Consider the following 26,309-nt stretch of genomic DNA (forward strand, 5'->3'; position numbering starts at 1 on the left):
ATAAAGTGTCAATAACATCATTATACATGTATTTGGATATATTATAGTGTGTCAACATTATTTAGACATACTACATATTGTAATAAAATGAAACACAACCTATCACCCATCTGCTCCCATTGTCATACAAAATAAACAAGGAGAACGTGGAGATGTTTCTGATGCCCCTCATCAATATTCTTCTTGGCAAACAGAATTTGAAATTCAACAGGACGTAAGGAGTTTGTCGTAAACTCATGTATGACGATTTGTTAGAGGGTATGGATGGAAATGAAAATTGATAACAAATATATCTAAAGACAAGTAAGGCAGCGGCTTTTGGCGTTATTTTTTAACCATGGTCATGATAACAGGATGAAGTATGTAACATTTTCGACTATTTTCACCGAAACGATTTTTTATGGCTCGAACTATTTTATTTGCACTGCACTATGCTATTCCTATCAATTATGTCTAAAATGGTGCTTACCAATTAAAGTATACGATTACCCATTTTCAAATGTTCTCAATTACTAGCTTAGTTCTACTATATCATCACCAGTAACTAACATGAACTCATGATTAGCCTCATGCATACTACAAAATCAATCTGACTATATTCGTCAAACTAATAAATTTGATATGTTATCTCACACACATTTTACATTGAAAGAGATGCTGCAATGTACTATTGCTATATTGGTTGGTCAAAACAGTGATCAATTTTCAATTTTCTAAAGATTAATATGCAGTAATATGAAACTGAGCAAGCGGTATTGACAAAGACGAATACATCCACTAAATACCAAGTCCACAGTTGATATATTAGATAAAAAATCGTGTTGTTTTTATTAGCAAAAAAGATGGAACATAAAATGATCGTCGAGAGAAAAGTAACGCATTCGGCATTGTAACGTAACAATAGAAATGGCGTCATCAATAGAATATTTTCGAATAGTTAGTCAAATGTTGTTGAGATTGCTTAGGAACAGAGGTTTGACGGACATTTCGGTCATTTTTTTTTCATCCTTTCTTTCCAAGAAAACATTCATGTACATGTGAATATTGGTATGGACCTCTTAGATCGTAGTTTGGACGGATGTGAAATTAAAAGATTTAAACTCTATATAAACTGTTTTAGAAAGAATACAAGACGAATAATTGCATGTTCACTATAGAACATACTGAAGCCAAAGAGGAATGAAATGGTGGTAAGATCCTCACAAAAAAATGGATAGGACCGAAGTTTGGGCTTATTTTATTCCTATGAATAAGAGAAAACAAAATGAAAACGGTAAGCATAGAGTTATAGACCAATATTGGTATAATCATTAACTTGGTTTTAAGGGAAATATAGTTCTATAGGAAAATAGTTAAGGCGGAAATATAGGCAAATATTGTATGATCATTAAATGGTTTTGAGGGAAATAAATCCATAGTAAAACAAGTTAGTACAGCAGTAAAGATGGATATTGGTTGTATTGTTGGCCTGGTTTGGTAGAAAATGTGATCCTATATATATAGGTCTAAAGTATTGGTGAATAATGGTTTGATCATTAATCTGGTTTGGAGGAAAATATGGTCCTACAGAAAATAGTAAGAACGGAAGTAAAGGCCAAGTTTATTATCAACCCCACAGAACACAGTAACAACGGAATTACGTGTTGATATGGTACACATAAGAACATGGTTTGATGCAAGTTCAAGGGAATATTTGTTCGATTTATTTGTGACAAGGTCACTCATATGACCTCTATCCAAATACGTTTACCAATATAAATGGTAACTATATTTAGCAAACGCTACCAGCTGACATGGGCAGAGGTTATTCTTGATATTGATATGTCTAGAAACAAGCGCGTGTTTATCCTCTCACCTTCCACGGGGACGTGGTATGTAATATAATTAAATATATGAAGTAAGGCGCATAATGACACCATATTTTTATTGGTATGAAGCATACACATTTCCGCAAATGTTAAAGCTTTTGATATTAAATTACCAAACAACCCAATAACCTTCTGATATGATCTAGAAACATCGCATAGTTATGGTAAAGATGTTATTTACTCAAACTTACCGATGATGATGTTTTGTTTACCAATATGTATAACTGTATGACATGTGCATGGAATTGTTTTCCTTTCTAGAGACACTAAAGCCTGACGTCATATTTAGGAATACTACGATATGTCAACAGTACTTTGGCATACTACGGTAATTCTGTGTATGTAACAGTTTCGATTTCCTTATTAATCACCGATATCCATTGTAGTATTTCTTCGTATCATGTTGCTATCGGTGTATACGAGTGGGCACTTGACAAGCATTAACAGTGTATATAACAGTTTCGATTTCCTTAATAATCACTGATATCCATTGTAGTAATTCTTCGTATCATGTTGCTATCGGTGTATACGAGTGGGCACTTGACAAGCATTAACAGTGTATATAACAGTTTCGATTTCCTTAATAATCACTGATATCCATTGTAGTAATTCTTCGTATCATGTTGCTATCGGTGTATACGAGTGGGCACTTGACAAGCATTAACAGTGTATATAACAGTTTCGATTTCCTTAATAATCACTGATATCCATTGTAGTAATTCTTCGTATCATGTTGCTATCGGTGTATACGAGTGGGCACTTGACAAGCTTGTTAATCTTTCATTGTTCAGCTGTCGCTGATGGATAAATGTTGATACACAAGTACTTCATGTACGGAGACATACGCCAGCTTCAATTGTATTTATCAGAAATGTTTCCCGTTGTAGTGATCGTTCGTACCATTCTTTCATTGTTAGTAACAGATGTGCACTTGACGCGACATACAACGTTAAGTGTTCTACTATCGCTGTTTCCTGTTGAACCGCAATGTTTAAACTAACAAATATATTATTTCGTCTGTTAGAACAGTTAAAGCAAAAGATAATTGTGCATCCACCTTGTTTTAATTAATACAGTGGACCCTCTTTAACATTAAATGTTTCAAAAATGTAACACACTATTATTGACTCGAATGTTTATCAATCATTAAGTACAACGTATAAGGTATACTCGCGTAGTTTGGCATTTAAAATACCTAAGAGTGATTAAAATCAGCTATCTGTTCTTTAAAATGCTTATTATTTATGGATTTCAATTCAAGGGAAAAAAACGGCGATTTTTCATTTTTTTTTAAAGCGAAAATAACAGACATGTATTGTTTGCTTCCGTAGTTTCCGTTGTTTTAATTCCATTTTTCAGGTAAAACATTTCGGTAATTATTTATTCAAGAACAGTATTTTATTTGAACAGTTGACATTGTGTCAATGTCGGTAATATCGTGTAACATTAGCTATGATTTGTAAAGATAATGACTTTTTGTCGTATTTACTATAAATCCTATGTCAGGTTAGATAAACAAGAATTATAACATATTTACATTGCATTTAGTAATTGCATTTTAAGATCACCAGAGCCAACGGCTCAAGTGACCTATTGCGATCACCTTTCGCCCGTCGTGCGTTTTGCGTTTTTTGTCAAACTTGGTCGAAATCTTTCTTGGTGAAAGAGGGTATCAGATTGTTAATCTCGTGTTCCAACATCGGCCTCGGGGCCAGGGCGAAGCCCGGACGAAAAACCTAACCAATCTTTCAAAAACTTTCTTCTTTAGACTCATATGTACTTGAATCATTGAATCATTTTTTTTGTATTGATGGAACGATCGCCAAGGCTTTATCTAGTTGTAAACTTAAATAGAAACGCCCTAAGTTCCATGATCTAAACTGTTAGTTTCAGTACCCCGGGTAATCTGTTCTCCCATAGGGAAGGGTAAATAGTTGTTACATGAAACTATATAACGTTTGACTATATTTTGTCCGCTTTCAGCATGAAATAATTCAAACCTGGTTCAAATAGTTATGATTAAATCGAAATTAAATATCAGTATCAGAGATTAATTACCAACTGCAGGTGGTGGTCAAAGAGGACAATTGGCTCAATGACAAGACACATAATATTTCTCATTCAATAGTAAAAGAATATGAATATTTGTTAACGGTGTCTATGACATGACAAGCAATGTGTTTCTCAGGATTTTGCACTATGTTACATGTATTTACCGTATGTTCACACTTCAATCATACGGTACTCTTTAAAATTCATACAGTTAAGTAAAGTAAACCAAATTGGATTTCACAATTCCAATGGTTTGTCTACTGTGTTTGTGCGTACTAGTGTGTGTATATGTTGGGGGTGAGGGAGGGGGTATTTACCATAATCTGAATCTATACTCGGAATACTTATTTATCTTTCCATGATATATATGTATTTGCTGGCTTAACATTGGCTTAGACATTTTACTGTTTTTAATATACCTAAGATATACAAATGATGCAAATATCAACAGTTAAATGATTGTTGGAGGAGGACGTTTCTTACATTTCGTGAAATCCTATATACCTTTAAGTAGCTGTTCCAAGACAAAGACTTATGTATTACATAGTGTATTGGTAGTGAAGGTACGCTAGTTGATATGAAGTCACAGGCGTTGAATAGGGTTATATTGAGGTATATGGGTCTTGAATCAAATGTAAATCAAAATAGTGTTTTACCCAAACATTTATATAGTACATGCTCCTCATATTCTTCATTATATCAGCATACTCCTTAGAAGATATATTCATCCAAATTTCAGTAGAAATGTAAATACACTCACAAATAGGTTAACTGTTATGTGAGCATTTCATGAAACTCGGTGTGCGTGTTTGGTATCATGTTGAATATGTACAAACATAATCATATACATGTATTACACTCATGGGCAGGAAAGAGTCGTATACTCTCTGTTCATTTTACAACAATATTGAAACAAGCTACATCAACTGATATAAACAATTTAAAATAAAATCTGAATAAAATGCCTGAACTACCATATGAGTTGCTCCTGTTTTAAATTCAATGATAACTTCAAAGCTTACACAGATGTATCAGTTCATTTACCTCATCATCTATATCACAAATACAAACTAACTAGTAGGAAAATAATAAAGCTATCACCTCATCGATGATGATGCCGATTATCAATTAAAGCATTGCCGCCACGTGTAAACCTGTGTTGTTTCAAGTCAACAATGAGTTGAAATATAACACTTTTTTATAAGGCATCCGGCTCTGTCCTTTGAATCTGACGATGTGGATACATTTTCAAGTAAATGGTGATCTTGCATTTGCCCGTCAGAGTTCCTTGACGTCCAGCGCTGTCTTTGTTAAGCTTTTTCAACGAAATTTGTTTTGGTATCATTCAGGTTAGCGTTTGTACATTTTCTGTACCACCAGGATCCTCTTCGGGTCCAGCGCAGTTTCCGGTGTCCAATTGGTTATTGTCCTTGTCTGATGTCGTAAGCATATGACCACTGATGATTTCAAGTGCATAGCTTTGAATGGTTTAGATACGAACCAGTTAGAAATTAAAATCTGTGATTTCATGATTGTGATGATGATCAGGATGATTGTGATGTTGACGGCGATGATGACGACGACGACGACAATAACGATGATGCCAAGAAGGAAATGGATACTTGGGTATATATATAAAAGTAATTGCTTATGGTATAATCATATTCATGCATTATGTAAAATCTCAGAAAAGAAGTACAGTTATACAAAGTGTGCGTTCTTATCACGATGTGACTATGTAAGTAAATGGTATCGATATGATTGAATTTCCGAGAGTATCACAGACAGGTATTTAGATTTTCCATTGCACCACAAGATACAGAAACATTATTAAGGTTGCATTGCTTTTTATCAATGAAATGTCTGTGAACAATATACTTTACTCGCATGTTCCAGTCCACTTAGCTGTAAATGAGTACGTGGTTGGGCAGTGCTAGCATTGTTGAATTGTAGCTGTGAGCGCCGAAATGGCAGCACCAGCTGTATGCTCCCCAGGGAGTTGAGAAAAATATTGGCTGCCTGAAAGACCCTATAACAAGGGATAATAATTTGTGGACCACTTTGACACGACCTACGAACTAGGTTGTGATAAAGTGGTAAATAAGAACCTCGAATTATTATTATTATTATTATTATTATTACTATTTGGTCGTATTGGCGATCTGACATTCAGAGTATTCAGCGTAACCAAATGTCCCATTCAGAGATTCCAGTTGTATACAGAGTAAACACGTTGTCAAAGTGAGGTAAAATATTTGTCCGTTTCCTATTTTCAAACAATAATAGTGTCAAAACATCTAACAGCTGCATTGTGAATTTCGTACCTGGTTAAACCGTCTCACTGCAGTAACGGCCCTGGTAAAAACGGCCCTACTTCTGTATATATAGTATAAACTGTATATTACTTTAATACAAGTGCATAATACTAATACATAACTTGATATTATGTTAATAAACGTACATGCGCTTTCAAAAAATAAAAAATAAATGTTTTGTGGTTTCATTTATATCTATGATAGTTGACCCTCCCCAGTCTTAAATACCTGCAATATAAATAATTGCTAGGTAAACAAATGACTGGTAAGATTTGTACATACTCATATAAAATCACGCCGAGACCACATACTCACCCTCTTAAATGTTTATATATTTAATATGTAATAATTTCATTACAGCCTGTTGGACAGTAGTGGTTTTAAGAACATGAATCGTCATTTAATTGTTTGATACAATTAGGGGATAACCCTATTGTAATTTGAAACTTGCGGCGACAGACCACCGCAAATTTAAAACTGTAGGGTAATCCCCATTTTTATACATATATGCAGAAACCAACAAAAGAAACGACGATTTTAAGATATGTTTGGGTGCTTTCTTCAAACTCTATGTCACTGTGCCGAGGATTGGTAGCGTCATGAGTATTATAATTGAGGCGGAATTACATTGACCTTTCGGGGTTATGCTGTTGTTCGTGTTGTCATGAATAATCAATTTCATGACAAGTCAAGGTAAATCGGGGTCATTGATGTCATAAAAATTCGACATCCGGACTTCATTTCATTTCATTTCATCAAATTTTATTGACAAGATTTCATAGTCAATTGGATAGAATAACAGGCAAAGCCTATATAAATGCTCTCCGTCAAATGGCCAAAGTGGAATAAACAATGAGATAATATTTTAGACATGTTGGAAATAAGAAATTTAACAAAAAAATAATTCATATTAACACAAGGCTAATGGGAAGTAACTCATGAATGAAACATCTCACACACCCCATACACACTTACACACACATACAAGTACATGTACAAATACATTAATTTCAGCATATATATACACTATCATAGACAGATATTGGCAGACTTAGACCAAAAGTCCATGTGCATATATCGCACAGGTCACTGCTACCAACAACTATTACAATTATGAATAATAAATTAATTTAATACGTATAGAGTGTAATTATTTACAATGTCAAGATAAGTACATGTAATAGTCAGTAGTCATGCTCAACTAGAATCTCCTGGATGTAATATAGAATCAGTATATTTCTGTTTTAAAATGAACATAGTGGCTTTAAGTCATATACAAATTAAAACGACGGGATTTTCCAATATGCAATTAAAACAATTGTGGTTGGTATGTCGTGGTAAAACTGTCGCAAATTATTTGATTGACCAATCAAATGTCGTGTTGCATCTAAAATATATTAGAATACTATATATTTTTCTATTGAGTCAGCACATTCAACCCACATAAGACATGTTACAGACTTGTTTGTAACATAGTATCATATATTTATATTTGCTATGCATTGCCACTTTATAACACAACCAAGGCCAGTTCCGTGTTATAAGACCATACCACAGGTAGTGATATCTCCACGTGTCCGACTTACTACCAGATCAATTTTTCCCTTCGATATTTTGTTTTTTATTATTTCAACGAACTATATTATTTTACGGGGAAAGTCACGAGACAACACTCCGTGAGCCATTACATGGGATGTTCTACCTCTTGAACAACCACAACGAAATACTAACTTAAAAGTGCGTTGTGAACTTTGAAATGAAATTGAGAAAATTATAAAAATGTAAATATAAGTATACAGTAACAGCATTGTGTTATTCATTTTGTCTGCAATTCTGTCCCGTGTTACATGTATATGACGATCTTGTGAAAACGCCTAACTAGAATAAAGTAACATTTAACTTTATTTTATATTCACACACATTAGAGATTCATCTGTGGTCCTAACATTTATGTAGAGAAAACGAAACGCCTATATTGTTTTTTTGTGGAGACACCTTGAACTCTCTTTTTTACAAATCGGAGGAAAAATATCTATGACAAGTACCGATATTTGGAAAAATAGACAATAATTTACAGAACATGACTTAACAATGTTTAATAAACACTGGCAATATCTCTATAATAACAATGACCAAGCTATCTTATGTGAAACATGGAAATTAAATATCGGAACATTAACAATTAAAAACTGCTTTCTGTAATTAACATGCATAAATGTATTTGTTCCTTGCCATACATGCATCATCATTTTTAAGAATTAATAGCTGATTTGTCACCAAACAAACCCACGACCCTAAGATAGAAAAAATAAATATCAACTTCAGTTTTTTGTTTGTACAGTAATAACCGCACACACATCTTAATGTCCCTATGGTGTATCTAGCAAAGTCGAATTTGTAAATTAAGTTTGTTTATACATACCTCAAGGCGCGTGCAGAAAACAATTACTCAACTTTGGCTTGAAGTAAGACGTGATATAAATTCCATGATAATTATCTTCCCTACATGTATTGTACATCACACGACCGATATAACACCGCTATCATTATATAGTTGTTTTGTTTTTACGTCGATTTTTTTTAAATAAACCTTGATAATAGATATTGTTGCTGGAGGGATACCTTTACAATTAATAGTTTACCGATGATAAAAGGGAAAAGTCATATAAACACACAATGTATTAATCTGAAATTGATTTTAAAATACACATTTAAATGTCGTGCAAACTTATCAGTAGCCTTTATTTATTTTTGTTTTCTTCTTCTAAAATTTAGCATTTACCAATCATTATATACTCAGAAACTAGACGCCATGCTATTTTCTCTCTCTGCATGGTATATGAACTTAACATTAAAGCGAAGAAGCATCAAACTAAGACTTAGAGAGTATGGTCACGTGATATTTATATTTACTGATTTGCTATTTGTATTACCATCCACTGAGATAGAAAGGTTTTTGATGTAACAAGATTGTTTGGATGGTTGAGTGAGTCTGCATTTCATGTATCATGCAGATTGGTTTTATATGAATCCAAAAGGCTAAAATTGATGATTAACTATTCCGTGTGTTATCGAATCATTGCTAAGTAACACAGTATTTGACCATTACGTCAAGTTTGCACTCGTCAGTGGTAGTAATCATAAATACATATTCATGTACAGCTAGATTGAAAACATGCCAATTAGTTTTTATAACGTTATCTTATTTAAAAAGTAATAGATTGAAACATTCGAGAAAAACAACCTACCATTAGCTTACATATAGTGATATTTTTGAACGGAATACTTAGATAAAGCCCCAGTCGGACTGTTTATGCTTTGTCTCTTGTGCAATTGAATATTTCAATCAGGTATTAATGTTCAGGGAATCGATCGACGCAATGGAAAAATAATTAATTACTTGGTCGTTCAGAAAGCAATGAAATGTCTATTTTAAGTCCAGTCAAGTCTGCTCCCCGAGGTTTAATACAGAGGTTAGCCATCTAACAAACATCACCCATGGCCTAAGTCCCTTACTGCTACCTCCACATCAAAGTAAACTAACTGAAATGTCAAGCAATGCTTAATAATGGTATCGAAACATTAAGTTTATATCTCGATATTTTGAATTAGTAAGTCATTTAATTACATGAAGTTATTAAGTCGATTGTTTGTTTGTTTGTTTGGGTATTTAAGGACGTGTCAGGTTTCTGTGGTGGGAGAAAGCACTGAGAAAAACCACCGACCTGCGGTGAGTATCTGGCGACGTAGGCCTCGAACCTGCGATCCAGTGGTTATTAAGTCGAATTGTCAAATTATCATCTCAAAAATTCGAATTAAACGTTAAAAAAATTGTAAACGTATCAACTGTCTTTCAGTTTTTAAACCAATCAATTGAAACCAACCTACTGCTATATATTACATTACTTACAGCCCTATGTTATTTAATCACAGAGGGTATGACGTCACACCATTTTTAATTGGTTTCAAATAACGAAATAAACATATTTTTTTAACATATTGAAAACAATATATTACAGGATCCCCGTACCACTGCTAAAAATGTATCAAAAAGTTAGAAACTGGAAAGATGATAGCGTTTACACATACTTTCTGAAAACCTGATCTAGCATGACTTTTGAGAAAATAACTATACAATGAACAAAACATAACTAACAACATCTTTTTGAGTGTAAGAATGTTTTCGTTGTGTTTATGACTCGGTGTAATAGTTCCTGACCAATTACATATACGTCAATCAAAGTCTACAAACTCGGTGTAGTGGTTCCCGACCAATTACATAATACGTCAAACAAAGTCTACAGTTCGGTGTAACGGTTCCCGACCAATTACATATACGTCAAACAAAGTCTACAGTTTCGGTGTAGCGGTTCCCGACCAATTACATATACGTCAAACACAGTCTACAGACTCGGTGTAGCGGTTCCCGACCAATTACATATACGTCAACCAAAGTCTACAAACTCGGTGTAGCGGTTCCCGACCAATTACATATACGTCAAACAGAGTCTACAGACTCGGTGTAGCGGTTCCCGACCAATTACATATACGTCAAACACAGTCTACAGACTCGGTGTAGCGGTTCCCGACCAATTACATATACGTCAAACACAGTCTACAGACTCGGTGTAGCGGTTCCCTACCAATTACATATACGTCAAACAAAGTCTACAGTTTCGGTGTAGCGGTTCTCGACCAATTCCATATACGTAAAACACAGTCTACAGACTCGGTGTAGCGGTTCCCAACCAATAACATATACGTAAAAACAGGTAGCTATTTACTTATTGCATATAAACGTCGTTGTTAAGACTTTGTGTTTAAACAAAACGTCATGTATTTATTTTAATAACTAACACAAGTACTTAAATAACGATTGAACGACATGTCTTCAATTTCAATCTGGTATGAATGTAAATAGGTTACATACAAATTCAATGAACCCCTAACGGTAATCGATTTGCGTTCATGTTAGCATGTACATTGTAAAAAATGCCGTTCAATCCGTATATTTACATTATAAATAGTTATTTACCTAAACATGTATATCCCCTAAACTCCTTTTATGTTGAAGTGTCTCTCCAGTCAGTGCAAATTAGATTCCTGAAACGGACTAACGTCATCAAAGTGTTTGCTTCCAACGGTTGTCTCATGTTATTCGAGGCAGGAGGAGAAGCTTCGAAGCGACGCTGATCAAATTGCGTTTCTAGCGCTTTGAATACAATTTTTATGATAATGCTTTAAGATGAACGTGAAGTAGAAATGCAAAAAATAAATCTATTTTGTATCAATATTGAAATAGTTTATTTCAGGGTTCTCTCATTCTTTAGATAAAAAATAGAACAACTTTATTCTTGCAGTAAAAAAAGTTTGAGCCGTTTTGTATTCGAACTCTGAACTAATATGTTCGAGCATCGGTTGGACTGAACTTTTTTGAGCACTGATAATTTTGTTTTTTTCCTTTCCTCTTCTTTGTTTCTGTACCCGGATCTATGTGCGCTCATTAATAGATATCATACTTGACTATCAAGTCACAATCATATATGTGTAACCTGTGAAAGCTATATCAACGAGAAAGATGTTGACAGTCAATTGATATTAATATGATTGATAAATGAAACTTTTATGAATGTATCTTTGTAACAACAGTGTCCTCTGATCAGGCATTTTTGAAAGGCCACGAGCAAAAAGGCACACGGTCTTTCTGGATATATATGCATAAATGACGCAGTTAAAGAGAGATAATTCACAGAGAAAAATATTATTTACTGGAAAAGGGTTTGGTTATGGTCAGGTTATGAGGGGGTAACTCCAGTTGAGAACAGCGTAACTTGAAAGGATGGTGATAAACTGACTCGTGCACAACTGTAGTTTCTATCTCATTATCTGGACTAAATGGAAAACTATTCCTGTTATTAACAGTATACTGTCTTTGAATGTTTCATAACTATTTTAACACTAGTCTGATCAGCTTGCACATGTTTCATTTTCATAATATCTTTTACATCAGATCTGTTCAATGAAAGTAACAGTCTAAAAGTTGCGTATAGGATATGTATGTTTACCAATGACGTCACAAAATTGATTCTCGTTTGCTGAAAATCTGCATAGCTCCACCCACTTGTAACTTTTGGCGACGTTATATAAACTTAACTGGTGATAACTCCAGTTTAAAGGAGCAATATTATTGAATGGATATCAACGTAGACTGTAGATTGTCAAAACATGTTATCATATGCCATATTCGAAGAAGAACGCATCGCTGTTGATACGTATAATGGCCTTCCAGCTGATGCTGTTATTTGATTGAAGATATTCTGCTGTTAGATTTCTTAGTACCCGGGATTTGCCGTAGTCCTTTTCAGCACTGAAAGGGTTCATGATATAAGCACTTAATTTATTATTAGTTTGAAATTAACCAGTACATGAACTGAACTAAGGTTTGGAATGTACATATCTAAAGGGGGTTTTATGCTCGTTCCCTTCTGTTTTGACAGTAGTCCAGACCAGTTTTTGCATTCAAAGGTTGTGGCCACTTACACCAACTAAGAGCTTTAGAAGGATGGTTTACTGTATAGTACAGTGTATTTCATTTTTGCATACTGTATCCATAACCAAGTCTTATAATTTCAGCTTCATGGATGGGTTCTTCGTCCATCTTAAAAATCCTTTAACTAAAATGGCTTACAATCAGTCAGCTCTACAGCATTAGTTGTAAAGTGTTTAAACACAAATAAAGGCTTAACTCTGGTTGTAAAAATATATAAAAGGAAACTAGATAATAGTTTGTTGTTTTATTATATCTTCTATATACAATCTAAAGCTAACTTTTTTTAGTTTTTAAAGATGTTAATAGTTTTTTTTAACACATTCCATGAAAAACCTCTCATAATATTTCATATAGTTATATTTGCTGGAAAGTATTGACCATATAGGAGAAGGTAGCATGAACATCATATTTCGTCTTCGTTAAGGTTTTTTCAACATCATTTTTGATGTCTTCAATGGAACGTACATATCTTTTCCAAAGAGATTCCTCCAATACATCGAAGTTCTGAGATTAGTAGGATCATAGTTATACAAGCCGTTGAGGTTAGCATTCGTACATTTTCTGAACCACCAAGCTCCGTGTCGCGTTTCAGCACAGTTTCGGCTTTCGTCAAAGTCATTGTCTCTGTCTATTGTCGTGAACATTCGGCCATTGGTCGTTTTTAAGGCATCAGCTGTAAACATAAAGAGGAGAAAATGCATAACAATAAGAAAGCAATTAAATGGTAATTATATGCTGAATATTGTATTTTCAATATTAGTCTGAGCAGACAAATTCGCCTACCTAAAAATTACTGATAATATTTACATATATGGGCAAACTAGTTATTGCAAACAAGAAGACAACACTATGTTGTTAAATATCCGGAGCCGTCCGGTTCTTTATCAGTTACATTACAATTAAACACACAAAAACATCATAATGATAATGTTGAAATAAAACAAATATTAACCTGGTCGGAATGAATATCATTGTTCAAATCTTTAACGGTATATGGTTTTATTAGCGGAATCAACATTTCATATAAAAAACGATTCATTTATATACTCAAATCAACGAAAAATCAACGATGCATTTATTTAAGGATTAACTTTCTATTTAGTTTAGGTCATCGGGTGATAACTACAATGGAACTCGAGTAAATTGAATAATAGGCAGAGCTGATTATGATTAATTTACCTGAGTTCTATTGTAGTTATCACCCGATAACCTACACTAAATAGAAAGTTAATCCTCATAGTAATCGTATTTTTCATTAATATCAAATAACACGCTTTCTTTTAACCGAAATATATTCCGCGGGAGGATTACAAGCATTCCATTCAAGCCTGATAAGTGATATGGTTACGATTCCCACCACGCTTCGAAGGCCACCGTGACATGATACGACCAAACTAGGACTTATACGGCTGCATATCTTCAAAATAAACATCACATTGGTTTGTATGTTGGCTCTTAAACATGTAATCATAACTCATTAGCGATAATTCTTACTTCAAATTTGCTCTATGCGGCTATTTTTAGCACAACTTGCAAAGTTGCGTAACCGGTTGCACTTGTACAATATTTCACTCGCACTCGTATACTGTTATGATAAAATCATATCGTTGTCATGTCATTACCAGCTTATATCAACAGTTATATTTAATACCCAAAGATGTCCTGTTTAAATCCGGAACGCTATAATATGGCGCCAACGGCTCAGAGTTTTGGAACTCTCCCGCGTTTTTGTGGACACCACGGCAACGGTAATAGGCAACGTGTCAACAAAATCACAAATACACGAAGTATTTTTGTTTTGTTTTAACTTCAATCATTATAAAACCCAGTTCGTGTGATGTGATCTTACTATCAGTATTTATAGGTCATGTAAATTATCGAACCTTTCTTGTGACCATTTTCACCAGCCTTATCGAGTGCAGTTGAAAATATTACGGCAAAACTGCCGTATACCGAACGTTATTGTCGAAACAGAATGTACTATCGTATTTCTGGGTACTGTTTACACTATGTCATCAAAGTAAACGAACACAAACACGTCGAAAACCACCAAATCCAGCCGTCCTGTCAGTCGGTGCAGTAATCATCATAGAGTCGGGCGCTGTAAAAAACGTGACGTCATCGAAATGTATAAATTTCAACAATGTATGTATCATTTCAACAATGTATCTTTGGCATGAATACACTAATGAGTTGTACCAATCTGGTATCCCCAGTACTTTTGTTTACTTCCGAAAATAGCAATGGAAACCCCCGGATTTTTGTCGTACATCCATTGTATATGCACACGGTGTGTGCATTACTTGGCGCACGAGAATGACTGTCGTTATCGAGTGATAATGACAATGACCTCAACAAAGGCTTTTCAATTCCACCTGAAACTGTAACCATATACTCATAAACGAAATCAACGATTCACAATAATATACAAATATAAACGAAATCAACGATTCATGTGTGTACTCAAAGAAACGAAATTAACTATTCATATATATCATATATATACTCATTCCGTACTGTTGTCGTGTACACACTACAACAATATGTCATCCTGGTCCCCGTTGTCGTGTACAGACGACAAAATAAAGGGCCGTCTCATCCCCGTTGTCGTGTACACACGACAACAGACTTTGGTGTAACCTGTCTTATGTTTAGCTGGTTATCGCACGAGACTGCCGCGAAATACAATTAATTGTCGCTGAAATCAGAACCCATCAGTTTGCAAGAAATAATTTTATTGGTGCAGAGTACACTTTTTTCATTATGTGACTTATTGTTTTCGCATTTGCCGCAAGATGTTTGCGTTCGGTGCCTCAAATATAAACAATATGGCGGCAACTTAATACAATACGAACACTCGTAAATTCATCTTAAATCTACTTGTATTTAGAAACAAACTCAACGACTCCACATTCGTATCCATAATCAATCCACATTGGGAACCTGTACTATAACGCTGTGTTAAATACAAGAAATCATATCGTTTGCCAGACAAATGTCGATTTCTCAGTCATAATCAGCTGCCAGTTAGTCATTATGCTGCGAAAATGAAGGAGTGTTTGTCTATGAACCAGAACATGAAACAATAACATGTTTGTTCACGGTTACCTGTTTAATTTTTGCAGCAGTTACACCTAGTCTAAAAAGAACATTAATAATCCGCCATTTTGTTATATGCGTGGGGGCGAGTCTAATAAGTACATCCGCTACGAAATCTGAAGTCAACATCATGTGAAAACATGAACTATTGAAACATTACGATTTAAAACATATTTTTGTTATGCGATCCTATTTACTTTAAGTAGGTTTTTTCTCCTCAGTTATTTATCCTGAACTGCATTTTGACATATTTAAAACTTGCATGTCAATACAAAAAAATGTTTACTGCAATTCAATTAAATCATTTTAAATTATGAAAATATAATAGCGCACGTATATCATTTGACCCCGATCGCTAGTACCGACAGAGGAGAGAACAGAATACGTCGTGGCCGACACAACAGTTATCTCTTTGAGGGCCTCATAACAAAATCAAACTAACCAGTCACTTACCCCTTCCTTTCTTTCGCATAACTACTGTACATAGAAACACAAAGTAAACTGTATCTGGTACATGCCTCTGAACATAACAAAATGAGTTCATCTGTGTTCCAACTTAGATACTAGAGAGGTTAATAGTTTTAGACATTTAATCATAACATAAACAGCATTTTTTTTGTCGATTCCATTTCAGCCTTAACCGGCTATCCGGAAGAATACATGCACCGTACTTACTGCTAGGGTAGTTATTTTCTCCTTTGAATATACTTCCCACCTGTAGTAATGATTCTGTAATGTAATCCTTTCGTTATCTTTTGACCATTGGGGAATTTTTCGCTTCGCATCTGACGCGGTAACGATTTGTTCTTGCTAACTTTCCACGGCCAGTCATTTTGTTTACAATAAAATTGTGTACTTTGCGCATGCTTTAACAGAGGGAATTCCTAAACAAGGCGTTGGTCAGACAGGTAGAAATTGCGATGATTATCTTAAAATCATTCATTTTTATAAATATATATCAGCCAAATTCGATCGTTATTTTCCATAAGAAGACTTACGTGATATGTTTATGTAGTATTTGGAAAACAAACATATACGTATATATACACTTCACCATGATGTCCCTTTAAACGAAATCAACGGTTCATATCATTACTCATATGAACAAAACAACGGTTCATTTAAGTATTAAACTGCTTTAAGATGCCATTAATAGTCAATATAAATGCCCACTGCATTACAAAAAAATGTCAAATCCTGCCAATATCCTCTGGAATGTTGACCTGTTTGAAAAGCCCCTACGCACGTGCCTTTTTCTTTGATGTAAATTGCTCAATATAGTCAGTGGAAAACAACGAAAATAAGAAAAGTATTTTTCAATTTCTCCGTTTTTTTGACACTTGTCATTGTTTTGATGATTACAGTGCATTTAAAGCACAATCATAACATAAGCACTACTGCCCATTAACATCGCACGTTAATAACGTCACAGCGCGGAAGCATGTTTGTGAAATTTACAAATCAGTAATTCGGTAGCGGTGAGAATCCATGTCGCCATCCAGTTCTTTGTTGAAATTGTATACATATTTTTTTAATGTTGATACTGAAAACGACATTTCAGACGAAGCGGAGGGAGGGAGATATACGGGACACGAGACTAACCGTCTACAAATGGCGGACAGCGATTTACTGGGTGCTTCCTTTTGTGTCGACGACGCTGACGGTTATATGGTCGAAGAGATGACTCGTTTCTGTGGTCGGATATAAACAATATGTGTCTGGCTTGAAAACCTTCAAGGTCAAGATGCTCAATAGCTGTCGCACGTAAGCAGTGTGGTGTGCATTTTCACTCGACACCAGCAGGTCTACAGATAGTTGACATCCTGTTCTCAATATGAGCGTTTGGCTAGTGCTTTTGTTTTTTTATCAAACGGATATACTTTACGGAATAAGCGTCAATTCGTTAGTGTTTTGATTGATTAAATGTGTGGCCCCGGGTTGGTTTCCTCGATCCAAAGCTTCAATATTATCACGGGACAACACTTCGACTACGGTTCAGTATACATGCGTTTATTTATGGACGACGCGATTGACAACATGTCTCCCTGGCGATTTTTGTGTTGGGCCTCGTGATTCAACTTGGCATATTCACCACTTTCATCATTGTGAAATATTAACGAATTTAAATACAGTTGGTGGTAAAATTCTAGGCCCCTGGACACGACGTGCACGGATACATTATACCAGACCGACTGTTGGAAGAATGATCGAATTTGTGGTCGATAAATAGAGGTAAGTGGATATTTTTTTCAGATCTTCAAATTCAATAATTGGTTTGTGTTTTGTACGTTTCGATAGGCCAGATTTTGTTCGCTCTTCCAGTCGACCGTCCAACACTCCATTGGCTGTTTTTAAACTTTGTCCCTGACTATATCTATGTTTCTTTGTAAATCTGCGAGGTGACTATTGATCGCCCCGCTGATATTCCGTCTTTGCGTATTGCAGAGTTATCTTTTCTTGGGAGCAGGTATTGATTGTTACATCACTTGTTTGTGAGAGTCACGTCATCAATTTTTGAGAAAATGACGTAATTTTCTCACACAAACCAATGACGTAACAATCAATACCTGCTCCCAAGAGAAGATAACTCTGCAATACGCAAAGACGGAATTGATTAATGTATGTTTATGGTATGGGCTACATCTCCATCGCCTCCTTTTGTTCGGTCTCGCCCAACAGTAGAACACTTCCAGGGCTGTATCTAGTGTTTGGACATATACATATGCCTGTCCATCTGTTGACCATTGCCCTCGATGTTCCAGTCTGAGAAAAAATTCCAGAACCTACAGTACAGTATGGATACCTTTGTGTAATGATAGAAACAGTTATTTGCTCGCTTACAAAAAAATGCAACATTCGATTTATTTTGATGTTTATGCAATATTAAAGTCATCAACTATACAGCAGCTGTACACTGGGCCAAAATTCGATTTGTTTGATCATAGGGGCTTGTGGAAGATGTTCAATTAACGTTGTTTGCAAAGACCATGCCTAAGAATTTAATTTAACTTTTAAAAGTGTATCTCGTAACTTACCTACACTTTAAATTTCTTCCGAAATGTCATTATCTAATACACTCGTAGGCTTAGTCGTACTGACATAGTAAACGAACTGGTTGCCTACATTGGCACAGCCTCAGGCACAAGGCTGTGGTTGGCTCTTTTTATTTTGTCGCTGGCGCTTGGCTTCCATCAAACAATTTCTGTATTTCATCGCTGTCGACAGTTTTAAACCGTTTCTTTGGTGGCATGCATGGCATCTCTGGTTTTGGTTAAGGATGTATTGCTGCTCTTGTAAGCTCTTCCTGCATTTGTGAATGCTCTTTTACACTCGGTAGAGTTGAAACAACATATAAACTGTCAAATTTTGACATGTCTATACTCGACAGCAACAAATGTCACTTAGTTCCAAATTGTTAAGTCTATCTTGATCAAAATGTGGCAGTTCTACCAAGAAATCGCCATAAATGTGATTGTCCGCCTTGTCCAATTAGACACCAATGCAACAGAATTCAATTTAATTTCTTTTTATCGGTGAAAAGAAAATCGCAAAATTTCACACAGAAATGCTATTTTAATGAATTTTAATTTGTGTTTCCCTGAATTCATGTGTTTACAGTACGTCCTCTCATCCAGAAACCCTAAACGAGGGTCAAACGTGACTTTCGCATTGTTTGTTTGCTTAAGGTCACGTTCATGTTACTTCCCACTTTTGGTTCAAAGTATTATAACCCAAAACGTGATTTGCTTGGTTTACATAGTGGAATTGCAGCGCAAATGTAAATAGCTATATAGATACTCATTTAAACAAAGTCAACGATTCATTTAAATACTTACATAAACGAAATCAATACATATATATTCTCATATAGGAAATTCATCTGGACTTTCCCATTGTTCATGCAAGTATGAACGGGGAAAAATTGACTTACACACTACATAAGCGGCCGTAGCGAAGCGAAGGCCGTTCATGTGAAGTGTGTAAGTAAATTTGTAAAGTAAAATTCCAAATCACTATTAATGGGAAGGAAAACAAATAACATCATTTAAATTACGAACTTTGTTCATTCATTCATAACTTTAGAGTAGTAATATGACGTTATATCGCATTTTTATTTTGGGGATCTCGAAACATATTTACGTGGACAATTTCCAAATTCATCCGGCTTGTGCGACCTTGTTAATAAAACATTGAAGAAACAGTGGTTTAATTTGCGAATGATGTATAATTTAACTTCTACATAGAGAAAGTCGATCGACGATGATCTGGAGAACGGCCCGGAAAAGCAGGGTTTGACAAACGGTTTGAGAAAAGCGGTGTTTATTATAATAGAAAATGAATGCAGTAGCTAAACCTGTCAAGATTTTTGTCATAGAGCATTCATTGATAAAAATGCGAAAAAAAACTTCAATTCGTTTGTCATAGAAGGAACGTTATGTGTCGTAATTCCAACCCCGGGGTTCGGTTGTTTGTAGTCGCGGCCTTGTTAGGTGCGACGTGTGCAAGCCTAGGCCTAAGCTTACTAGTGTTTGGCCTACATGCCGCGTTCGTCATGTTCGTGGAAGTTTATGGATAATACAGTATATGCGTAAGTAAATTCACCCCAGTTGATACTTTCTAATGTTGGAAACATCCAGATTACTTCATCATATCGCCACTAATTTAATCACAGTGCAGACCCATGTGACATCGAAATATTGTCAGTTTGAGCTTTGTCATATTGATACCGTCTGAGGAGAAATCGAATCACAAAACCATAATTTTATTCATTCATTGAACATTCTGAAGATGAATTATATTCATGTATGGTTGTATCAAAGAAAGAGTATCGATGGGTGTTCTTACAAACACAATCAGCACCCGGAGCTCACGTGAAATATTTATAAAATGCTCTGACGTCACCAACCAGCGTTTCCAGTTTTTGCGAATGTTAGGACCTAAATCGGATCAAGCCTTTAGCTTTTTCTTACACTTCAAATAAATATTTTTTGTCAGTATATAAACATTATAAGATGACCTTCGGAATTCATATAAAAACAATTTGTTTATAGTGTCATTTTGTTCATATAGTCAAAAACATAATGTGCCAGCTTTTAAAATCGTAAACATAGCACTGACTTTTGAGTTTGAATTACGTTTTCTGGTGCTATTTGAACTTAAGCACTAACCGCCTGTAGACAAAAAATGGTGCAATGGACATTTATTCTAAATCCAGATCTTTGCTATAACTAACTAGTGAAACATTTATTGATTTCAATGTATTTTTGCAAAAAGTTATCCGATTTGGGTAAGACGATATAACTTGTTACTGTTGTGAGTATGGTCAATTGTAGATTACAATTATTTCTTTTAAAACTGCTATTACTTGAAATAATGAAAAATAAGACAAGGATGCAATTACAACATATTATTGATAAAAAGTAATTCTTTCATTTTTTTTCACGGCGATTTTAGTTTTTGCAATTGGAGACCACTAATACTAATAAGATGCCCAGAGGGCGTGTATCGCTCACCTGAATATTTAATCAGTCAAAGCAAAATGTGCTCATTAAGTACTATATTGCACTACAAATATTTCCCTCGCAAACTTTGTCGACTCCATACTTTCTCAAACCAAGCCAACTATTATTATACGATTCTATGCTTTTTGGTTCTTCTTTAGAAGTTGTTTGACATATTATTCCATGTGACCTTGTAAGTAGGTCAATGTCATTTTCCTTCTCAAACTTTCTCAAACCAAGAAACTACCAGACAAATCTTATGAATCCATTCCTTTTGGTTCTTCAGATTAAATCCTTTGAAATGTTGTTGACCTCTGTGACCTTTTAAGTAGGTTGAGGTCATTTTCCTTTGCAAACGATGGAAAGCTATATCCCAAAAAGTCATCAGCCAAATATATATATACTGATATTTATAAACGATATCAACGATTCATTTAGATTAGTATACAAACGAAATCAACAATTGATACATTTATACAATTATCAACGAAATTAGCAGTTCAAATATAAGCTCAAAATGTATATAGATTGTACAATATGATTTTTTTGTATTAATGTGGTTAGGAAGTTTCCAAATATATCACAGAAAATTCAAAACGAGACTGACTTTTTAATAGTTCATATTAATTGAGAAATATTTTAATTAAATGTAAGGGATCTGTTGTTACGAGTTAGGTCTATGTTGAGTTTATAAAACATATAGATAAACTAACTATAAAATACTTACAGATATTTCCACTGAAACCAGAAACATACACTTTGTAGTTACTGGTCTCATTAGAGATCTGGAATTCCGAGTATTCAGCGTAACCAAATGTCCCATTGAAAGTTTTCAATTGTACACGGAGTATACACGGGGTACGTGTCAGAGAAAATATATGTTCGTTTCCTGTTTAAACACACACAACAGAGACTTGTATTATGTTTTGGTTGCACATACATAAGTTAAAAGAACATATTTTTGTTTACAACAATTATCGAACAGGTTTATTCAACTTATATTTTTGCGCACGAGGGTCTTAAAGTTGGAGGAAAACGGAGACTGAGTTGAAATAACTTGTTTCATAATTGTTGTAAAATTAAGTTTATATATCTAAAATAATAATAATTTTGCTTCACGTACTCACCCAACCAGAAGTTTCCAAGAAGATTTCCAAATCCATTTTTGTACTCATCCCAATTTCTGAAGAAGTCGACCTCATTGCTTTGTCGATTTTGTATGATCTGTGAGAAACAATTATGTATGTTTGTTATACAGTGAATATATCCTCCTGTTCACACCGTGTATCAGCTAGCTATGTTATAGTAAATACATTGCTTGTATATTTGATACAACAAGCTATAGTTATTCACATATTACTGAAAATATATAAGAACAAGTTTTTCAGATATAAACACATGAGCAAGGTTAAGATATAACACAATATCGAACTAGGATATTTACATAAACGCAAATATCCATTTGTCAATGCTACATCGCTAATATGGGTTATAAGACATGAACAATATATTACGAATCGGGATTTTCCCAGTGTGCTTTATACAAAATGTGTATAATGTGACAAACATATTCTCGTCAAGTATGAGACAAATGCAGATGAAACGATAGTCTACAATATGTCCCAGGAAGTACAAACGAATCTTTCTCGGCGGCGTTGCCTTGTAGACAAAGATTAACGTTGCGCCCTAACGTGTTAAGAACAATCTGATTAACCTGGGCCCGTATTCACAAAACTGTTCTCATGCTTACGCATGTATCATGTGCTCTTTTTAACTCGCTTAAGTCACGTGACACTCAAAATGTCGTGTGTAAATATTCACAAATTTCTTTTCGTGTTTACGTCCGCAATTAACAATGCGGAATCACAAACATGACTGAATGTGTCAGATATTAGGCGTGGAGCGAGATCAATAAGGGTTATCGACCGATAACAAGAACATGTCTAGCATACGTCATTGAGTAAATCACAGCTGAAACTGTATTGTTTATATTATCAAAACATTTGGCTGGAATATTGAATCTGAATATGGAGACAGTTTCCTGAATACGGGCGCAGGTAATATAGTTGTGATACCGCAGGTAAAGTCTGTGCATAAAAGGAGAATGCTACAATGTTGTACATGAAGGTTGTCATACTTACAGTCCAGGGACCGTGTTCACTACCCATGTCGCAGTACACGTCAAAACTGTCCCCCGGTACGGGTGTGACACGGTACACCCCAGAATCACTTGCTGGATCAAGGCCTGCACATGTTTCTAAATTTATATCCATATTAAAATAAAAGAACGATAATACAAAAAACGCACCACATGTTATATAATTTCATTTAATCAGATGAAGTTCTCTTTCGATACAGACACATCAATATCAAATATCATTACAAACAAAAAACGCAATCGTTAAATACTGTATTGATTGGGTTATTACTCATTGACGCGTCCATTGAAACTTTAGTAAGTTTTTACCTCGCGGTTTACGTCTGACGATTCAGTTTTCAAAATCATTGAATCGTTAATAATTGGCCAGGTGCGCTTGCTCATTGAAATTCTGCAATGTAACGACTACGTTATACATATAGAAAGTTTCAAACTAGCGCGATGACAGATATCCATGGTCATACATCTCCGTACTAATACCAAGAATTGTTTTTATGCTTTTGAACTAGCTTTTCAAGTATCACAATAGTTTTGATAAATAATTTCTTGACATTTAAGAAGAAAAGTGAAGATTAAATATTCAAAATATGATTGATAGAAGCGGTCTGAGTTGTGAAAATTTCAGCGGAGCTATTCCAGGTCGCAAACAATGTTACCTGAATTGTTATATTAACGCTCTTAGAAACTGGGCTACCTGGCCAACCTCAGTGCGCTATCACAATAACACTACATATATTCACAGCGTCATTAAGAAGAGGTTACCGTATATTCGAAAAACACAGTGGAATTATCTAATGTTTTGCCTGCAGTCGGAGAGAGATTAATCCGATGAGTCACGCTGTCGCCGTTCTGTAAACCCAAAGTAACGCTACTGGGAATCACAATGTCAAGTTATTAACCTGGCATTTGGTGGAGGTCGAAACGGCTTGCAATGCCAACAAATCAGTTATATTGTACAAATGTATCAAAGCTTATGTCCAACCGTACCTCAGATATAAAACTAACATAATAACTCTTGTAGTATTCTTAAACTGTGGGTTCATAGCTTTTCAACTGCAATTGAAGGCAACAGCAAATACATTTACACTACCTTGGGAAAACTCTTTATTCTGTAGTTCCCTGTTATAAATCAATAACTACTGCCCAGCTCGACACCGAGTGTTTTTTGTGTTTTGTGAAGGGGTCATCGAACCGTGGTCTGTTACCATCTAAGGAGAATGCACATGTTTACTCAATGAAGGTTACCCATGACAAAATAAGAGGATGCTAAATTGGATACACATTATTATACCGTATAGAACCGGAGAGCTACTCAAGGGAAATTAGCTCGCGTGCATACGCTTACTGTTGTCACTATAGATATAGCATACTTGTATATATTGGCAGTGGCCCTATACAATGATATGGTTCTTAAGAAAGAATGACGGATCAGATAAAAGTACCTCATTCAGAAAGAAAAGCTCTGTAAAATGTATTCCAGAAATAAAATATCAAATGAATGTTGCATTAAAGAATCAAATTAATATCTTGCTCAATCTTCGATATCCTTTCCTCACGTTCCTTATTACAGATCAGTTTATTTTGTTTGGTACCCAACTGAACAAACAAATCAAAATGTTTTCAAAGAAGGACAAATGACGATACCAGTATAATTTGATTGCTGTGAGCAACTGTATATCATATTTTGTTGAACACATGTCGAAGTCCAGGATACAATAAAACTGAGGAGATCATTGTAAGAGGGACTTAGTTCCTGCTATTATAGATGTCTACCGAATACCGATGAATGCACCATTACTGTATAGAAACAACATTAATACAAGCACTAAGTAGATAAGACAGCGTATTCTTACCTTGCCTGATTACATTCAAGTAGAGCAAATCCATCTGTGTTTTGGTACTGTAGGTAAAACACCTTTGTGATAATCCGTCGAACGTCGCCATGGACTTGTTGTACGTCATAGCGGTCAGCACACATTCTATGGCCGATCCAGCCAATTCAACGATGTAAATAGTGTGCGGTAAAAGCATCGTATTTGAGACTTCATCAACGTCCCATATTTTCTGTGTATTTTCAACACCGCAAACAACTCCAACCGCTGTAACAAACATGATAAAGTCTGGCTTATTAATGGTCTATGATACCAATTATATCTAAGGAGGTGTGCATTTGACGGGGAAATATCCAGCACCGGGATTGCATATATTTTATTTGCGGAATGTGTATATATGAATGGAAACAGAATACGGAGCACACAATGTAGATAGCAACGCAAACAAAGGAACAGTTAAATCTCATTCCATACGTAATTCTTACCTGTAAACACCGGTAATGCTAACAGCCATACCATGACTACATGCAACACTGCCCATACGCCTCTATGACAGTGTCACTCAAACACAGGTTACGCAGGCTGGAGCTAGCTGCAGATGACAAGATAAACTAAAACCATTTCAATATATTGCAAAATAACGCTTTTTATGGTTCTAGACAGACCTATAGGGAATTTGTTTTGCTTGCTTCTGATGATTAATGCATTGTCATTGCCAAGAGGGCTGCTGCTCTTAATGGGTTTCGTAATGTTTATGATAATTCAAAGCCTCAGCTGTCGACTCCCACAAGGTCTTTGACGTTTGACAAAATTAAACATTGATGTGCCGGCAGGTCCGAATTTGACTTTAACCGTCAAGGGCAACTCGCGTTGGTGCTCTGAAAGTAGCATAGTCATGAACAACTAATTAATTCTAGTAACAATTGTCGATCCA

General features: G+C 35.1%; 1 protein-coding gene across 1 annotated transcript; it reads right to left on the reverse strand.

Moving 5' to 3' along the window:
• Positions 1 to 13,117: 13,117 nt before the first annotated feature.
• On the reverse strand, positions 13,118 to 25,947 carry LOC110455549 (microfibril-associated glycoprotein 4-like). Its single transcript, XM_021505736.1, has 5 exons — positions 25,861 to 25,947; positions 25,397 to 25,642; positions 23,527 to 23,642; positions 22,513 to 22,609; positions 13,118 to 13,458 (listed from the first exon to the last, which is right to left on the reverse strand). The coding sequence occupies exons 1-5, from the start codon at positions 25,892 to 25,894 to the stop codon at positions 13,205 to 13,207; spliced, it is 747 nt and encodes a 248-aa protein (XP_021361411.1). The 5' UTR covers positions 25,895 to 25,947; the 3' UTR covers positions 13,118 to 13,204.
• Between the last annotated feature and the right edge of the window lie 362 nt (positions 25,948 to 26,309).

Source organism: Mizuhopecten yessoensis, unplaced genomic scaffold (assembly GCF_002113885.1).
Source record: "Mizuhopecten yessoensis strain PY_sf001 unplaced genomic scaffold, ASM211388v2 scaffold8269, whole genome shotgun sequence".
Taxonomy (NCBI): Eukaryota; Metazoa; Mollusca; class Bivalvia; order Pectinida; family Pectinidae; genus Mizuhopecten; species Mizuhopecten yessoensis.

Bases quoted from the DNA above. Each gene is read 5' to 3' on its own strand.
- LOC110455549 (XM_021505736.1), bottom strand. From the start codon at position 25,894: ATGGTATGGCTGTTAGCATTACCGGTGTTTACAG. The intron at 23,643-25,396 runs GTAAGAATACGC...ATATAAATTTAG, and splicing joins CTTGAATGTAATCAGGCAAG to AAACATGTGCAGGCCTTGAT. The intron at 22,610-23,526 runs GTAAGTATGACA...TGTTTCTCACAG, and splicing joins GTGAACACGGTCCCTGGACT to ATCATACAAAATCGACAAAG.